General features: G+C 33.4%; 2 protein-coding genes across 2 annotated transcripts in view; both read left to right on the forward strand.

Moving 5' to 3' along the window:
* Positions 1-953, forward strand: part of LOC111465375 (protein CHLOROPLAST IMPORT APPARATUS 2-like) — a 2,923-nt gene extending 1,970 nt beyond the window's left edge. Inside the window, exons 2-3 of the mRNA XM_023109718.1 lie at positions 423-581; positions 823-953. Coding sequence (XP_022965486.1) covers positions 423-581; positions 823-876 — 213 coding nt within the window. The 3' untranslated portion in view covers positions 877-953. The remainder of the gene's footprint in view (positions 1-422; positions 582-822) is intronic.
* Positions 954-2,769: 1,816 nt separating this feature from the next.
* Positions 2,770-5,910, forward strand: part of LOC111465395 (RNA-binding KH domain-containing protein PEPPER-like) — a 5,677-nt gene continuing 2,536 nt past the window's right edge. The window contains exons 1-2 of the mRNA XM_023109746.1: positions 2,770-3,248; positions 4,181-4,421. Of these exons, the coding sequence (XP_022965514.1) occupies positions 2,868-3,248; positions 4,181-4,421 (622 nt within the window). The 5' untranslated portion in view covers positions 2,770-2,867. The remainder of the gene's footprint in view (positions 3,249-4,180; positions 4,422-5,910) is intronic.

Consider the following 5,910-nt stretch of genomic DNA (forward strand, 5'->3'; position numbering starts at 1 on the left):
AAAAAAAAAAAAAAAAAAAAAAAAAAAAAAAAAAAAAAAAAAAAAAAAAAAAAAAAATCCCTCCTCCTCCCCTGAGTTCTTGGAATCCAAATCTTTTTAATTACTGTCTCATCCTCCCATAAAATAAATTAAAATTAAAAAATATATATATTTTTAGTCTTTATATTTTTTTTAAATATATTTTATCATTACCCGTCATTAACAAACGGCTCATAAAAAAATCCGTTAATTTAATAATGATAGGAATAAAATAAAAAAATTAAAAATTAAATTAGAAAAAAAAGGGTAATATTGTAAATACCAAAACTATTTTTACTGAGAATGGGTTAATTTCAGGTGAAATGACGAAATTATCCTTGTTTGTTTGTTTTATATGGAGTAAAATGAACTAAAGAGTGAGGGTTACTTTTGGAAATTGGCAGGCCAGGCTGGCGCAGATTGATTTATTTTCGGACGGTGGAGGATTATTAAGAGAAGCCAGTGTATTACGGTACAAGGAGAAAAGGCGGACCCGCTTACTCTCGAAGAAGATCAGATATCAAGTCAAGAAAGTCAACGATGATCTACGGCCCAGATTGAAGGTATGTGTGTAACTCTGGTACATTCACCCTCATCTGATTGTAGCCCGTTTTCTTAACTATATATTTATATTAAAGCCTCTATTTAATTTTTTTTTTTAACTTTTAAAATTTCAAAAATATATATTGAAATTAAATGGTATATTTTAAATAAATGTTTAGAAATAAATATACTGATACTTACTTTTATTAAAAATAAATTACTCGAACAACCCGAATCAACTGCTTTCTTTATTATTGGCAGGGACGATTTGTGAGAAGACCTAACTCAAGCGCGACCGAAGAGATAGAGAAATAGCGTTTTAAGGCTCAAAATGTGTGCTCTTGAGTTGTCAGCCTCAGTTTTATTATCAACAGAAGCTTGTCTTACTCTTATTTTAGTGTGTTCTTCTATATATATATATATATTAGTTATCAATACACTAATTTTTTATTAAAAAAAAAAAAACTTTAAATCACCTCTAATTTAAAAAAAATATATTTAAAAATATCCTTCAAAAATATTTATAAACTCTAGAAAATAACATTAAAAATTTTGGAGATAATCTATGAGGTGTCTGTAGACATCTTTTATCCATATATTGATGATAAAAAAAATTAAACTTTTTACGAAGGTGTTAATGTTATTTTTACAATTTTATGGGTATTTTTTAAAACATAATAATGATAAGAGTTTTTTTTTTTTTAATCTATTTTAAGAAATTGATGGGTATTAATAAAACTTTGTGAGGTTTAAGGTTTAAGGATGAAATTATATTAAAAATTCAAGAGTATTTTTTAAATAAAATATTAATTCTATCGTGTGTTTTTTAGATTCTTTTAAAAGTTGAACGACATTGTTGAAACATTTCGAAAAAAAAAAGGTAATTTTTCAAAATATAAATAGAAATTGAGTTACACATTTTTAATTAAATATTTAAAAATAAATAGATAAATGTTTTTTCGACTAATATTAAGAATCGTGAGGTTGATGACGGTAAGTAACACGGCAAAACAGACAATATCTGCGAGTGTGAATTTGGGTTGTTACAAATGGAATTAGAGTCAACACGAGCAATGTGTCTAGTGAGATCTCATATCGGTTGGAGAGGGGAACAAAACATTACTTATTATAAGGGTGTGGAAACCTCTCCCTAACAAACTCGTTTTAGAAGTGTGAGGCTGATAAGAATATGTAACGGGCCAAAACAGACAATATCCACTAGTGGTGGACTTGAGCGGTTACACATGAGATCTCCAAACTGACTAACCATCATTTCGTCGCATAATAATCACTTATTTAAAATACAACACAATTCAACCTAGTCAAAAGATTTATTAGGAGAACCATTTACCTTAAACAAGACCTTTGACAACAAATTTTCTTCCCGGCATAAATTAGAGGTCTTAGTAAAATGTTGTAAATTAGAGGTCACAAAATTTACAGTAAAATTACTAAAATGCTTGTTCGTTCATCTAAGATCAGCTCTCATTTCGCCAATCCGACTTCATGGGTTTGACTCAATTCATAAAATCAAACCACGAACCAATATGGGAAATAGAGCTCACCATGCTGGAATCCAACCTTTTTGCATGTCACTAAAAAATGTGCTAGCGAGAGCTTGCAATCGTCAATTTGACTCTATATGCTAGCGACGTTTGTAGTTGTCGACTGTGGTGGTCGAACATTGGGCATCGTTTGAGGAAGGCAGTAGGTGAAAGTAAGAGATTGGAGAATGAAAGAAGAGATGTAGGAGAGCATTTGAAATGTTGAACAACAATTTGACCAAATAAGTTAAATTATTGGTTTAATTAAGGTAATAAAAATACCCATAAATAAATAAATAAATAATAATAATAAAAAAAAAAAAAAAAATATATATATATATATATATATATATATGAAATTTTAAAAGTAATATTAACCTCTTTAACCTTTATAAAAAAGAAAAAAAATAAAATTTTATTTATATATATGAAAATTTATGAATATTTATTTTTTAAAAAATAAAAAATTAAAGGATATTTTTTATTTTTTTTTTAATTTAAAGATATTTTTAATTTTTTAGGGGATATTATTAAAATAAATTTATGGATATTTAAAAAATAAAATCTTTACAATAAGAGCAACGGTAGTTTTTGTATTAGTTTTTAAATTTTATTATTTCAATAATTTACGAAAATAAAGAGAAAAAAAGAAAAAAAAAAAAAAAACCTGCATTTCCTTACTTCCTTCCTCTCTTCCTTCGTCCTCTTAAAACCTTCTGAAAATCTTAACCCTAACTTCTTCCTCCTTCTTCATCTTCCTCCATGGCCACCAACACAACTACAGAGAATGGCTCCACTGATGCCGACGCCCTCAATTCTAGCCCCCAACTTGCCTTTGAAGCTGCTCCCGAACCGGACTCTACGGAAGCCGGTGGCGCCGAATCCGACATTGATCCCTCTAACCAAGTCTATTTATCGGCTCCCGCTTCGGATTCTGTACCTCATGAAAGTCCCAATCATGCTGTCGCTTCCGATAAAAAGTGGCCTGGATGGCCCGGAGACTGCGTCTTCCGGCTTATTGTACCGGTCGTTAAAGTCGGCAGCATTATTGGGCGCAGGGGCGATCTTATCAAGAAGATCTGTGAGGAAACTAGGGCTAGAATTCGTGTTCTTGATGGTGCTGTTGGCACTCCTGATCGCGTCGTGAGTGTTTTTTTTTTAATTATTTAATTTATTTAGCAATGGAAATGGCTTTGTTACTCATGGTTACGTAGGGATGACGAGTTGAATCTCTATCTTTATATTGGTTTAAACTGGATTAAATGATTCATAGTCTAAAAATATCTCCATTTTCGTGCCCTCAGGTTTCCAGAAAACCAAGGCCGTTCTTCCATCTTTGGCTGGTTCCATCAATTTTATACTAGTTAGTCATAAGATCTATTTCCCACTTCTTTCACAGCTTCCGTCCGAGAATAGGTCAAGTAGTTGTATAAATGGAGCTTCTTGTGGTCGAAAGGAACATATATTATAGAATTGAGGTCTGTTCCATGGCGGCGCAATGCTCTTATAACTTAGAAGTAGAGTTAGATTTGGGAGGCAAAAGGGTTTTTTTGTTTATGAACATTTTGATGTTTTTTTTTCCTATAATTATTTGTTAGGATTAGTTATTATGGAGTTTTTTTCTCCACATAGTTTAGGTTTTATTTGAGCTCTTCTTGTGGGTTCTTTTTTTCTTTGCATGCCCTTGTATTTTCCTTAAAATTTTCAAGGAAACCCCGGTTGTCAATTGAAAAAAAATAAAGACTTGAGGCAAAATATTACAGCGATCTGTCTATTAACTTCCATAATCTTGTTGTTTTTGGATAGGCTGGTTTTACATTATTGTGTTTACTGGTTTATTTAAGATTATGCACCTTATACTTAGAGGAGTGCCCAAGTGATTGGGACTAGGTTCAATGAAGAACTGTAATATATATAGATCAGAGGTATAACCTTTCCTTTTAGAAGGTTGTTGCAATACCATTTTTGGATGCTTCACTTTGATTCGAAAGAAAATTTTGGATGCATTCTTGTACAATTTCTTTTGAGTAGGAGATCTTGTTCGTTCAGCTTTTAATGTTTAATGTTTACTTCAGGTGCTAATTTCAGGAAAAGAAGAGCCTGAGGCACCCCTTTCCCCTGCAATGGATGCAGTTTTAAGAGTCTTTAAACGTGTGTCTGGATTTTCTGAGAATGAAGATGAGGCTAAAGCTTCGTTCTGTTCAGTCCGGTTACTGGTGGCATCAACTCAAGCAATCAATCTAATTGGAAAGCAGGGTTCATTAATCAAATCTATACAGGAGAGTACAGGGGCTTCTGTGAGAGTTTTATCAGGAGGTATGCCTTCATTCTCTGTATTTCACTTCACTTGTCAGGCTCTTTTACTGATCGGTTTTGGACTTAGCTACATAAAATCTACCTGATAGCTAAATTTTAGAGACATCAGAAAGGCTATTGTTGAGGGAAAGACTATTAAGCACACACTTAAAAACCTCACAGCAAGGGAAGGATCATTTAAAAGAATAATAATGTCCCAAAGAAACCAGGAGATCAATAGAAAACTCCCATCATTGTGAGATGCAAATGGGTCTAGGAAGAATTGATCCACCTTACTAAGCTTCGGTTTGGCAGTGTTTACGATAAGGTACATAGTTGTTATTCTTTAACCCTTTTGATCTCACTCCAATTTTATATTGATCAACTATTCGACCAGAGGGGTGGTTCCGTTAGGAAAATTCGATCAAACGTTTGTAAGAAGTGGAAATTTGGGATGCCTCATTGCAAGATTGCAACCTCACAAGTTGTTCTATATTAGAGTTTAGAATTGGATAGTTTGTAGAGACAGAATACTGAAAGACCAGTGTTAGGCCACCCTTCCACATAAACAATTAGACTCCAATTGTGGACAAGTTACGAGTTCAAGTTTAAAGTAAGTACTCATCTCATTGACTACGAGTCCTGAAGAAAATACTAATATCTAAGAGGATCATTAGTGTCGATGGGGATTACAACTTTACCTTTTAAGGTTCCTTTTGGTTAAAAGAAACCCCTTCTCTTGGTTGTCTGATTGAGCTTCCTTACTGGTAAGAGCTTACCATGTTTCTCCCCAAAGGAGAGGGGCCCTTGAGGTCAAAACTCCCTTTATTCATTAGCCCATTGAAAAGCCTTCCAGTAAAGGCATCTATCGTGTTATTTTGACATGTTTGATTTGAAGGATTAGAGTTGGTAATTAAAGCAAAGAAGAATTTCCATGATCTATCGTAGGTGTCTTTTGTTCAAATCAAACAACAAAACAAAATCAATTGGTAGAAACTACCGGGTGAAAGGGAGTATTCGTACAAGTCTATTGTCAACTAGCGAAAGACCAATGGCAGTTGAATCTATCGAGAACAAAGTGTGGCTCTGATACCAATTGTCAAGCTTATTGGTCGTTAGAATGGATTCACAATTTGTTCTCAATAAAATTGTGAACCCATTCCTCTAACGGCCAATAAACTTGAGAAAAATTTCAGTCCCATTCATCCCTATAATGTTTCTCAGTAGTCAGTTCTATTCCAAAATGCTAGTGATATTTCCATGAAGACTACAGTGTAGTACTTAGGATGCCATGTACCGTTTCTATGATGGGCAACCATAAGTCATTCCCCAGTTAAGAGAATCGTAATGCTCCAATCTATTTTAACGTTGTTAACCAAGTTTTCGTCATTGGAAATAGCAGACAGGTAGTTTATGTGGGGTTAATTGTTGGAGCAGGAGTGGTTCTTTCTTTCTTTTTTTTTTTTTTTTGGGGGGGGGGGGGGGGGGGGGGGGGGGGGGGGGGGGGGGG

Source organism: Cucurbita maxima, unplaced genomic scaffold, assembly GCF_002738345.1.
Source record: "Cucurbita maxima cultivar Rimu unplaced genomic scaffold, Cmax_1.0 Cma_Scf00029, whole genome shotgun sequence".
NCBI lineage: Eukaryota > Viridiplantae > Streptophyta > Magnoliopsida > Cucurbitales > Cucurbitaceae > Cucurbita > Cucurbita maxima.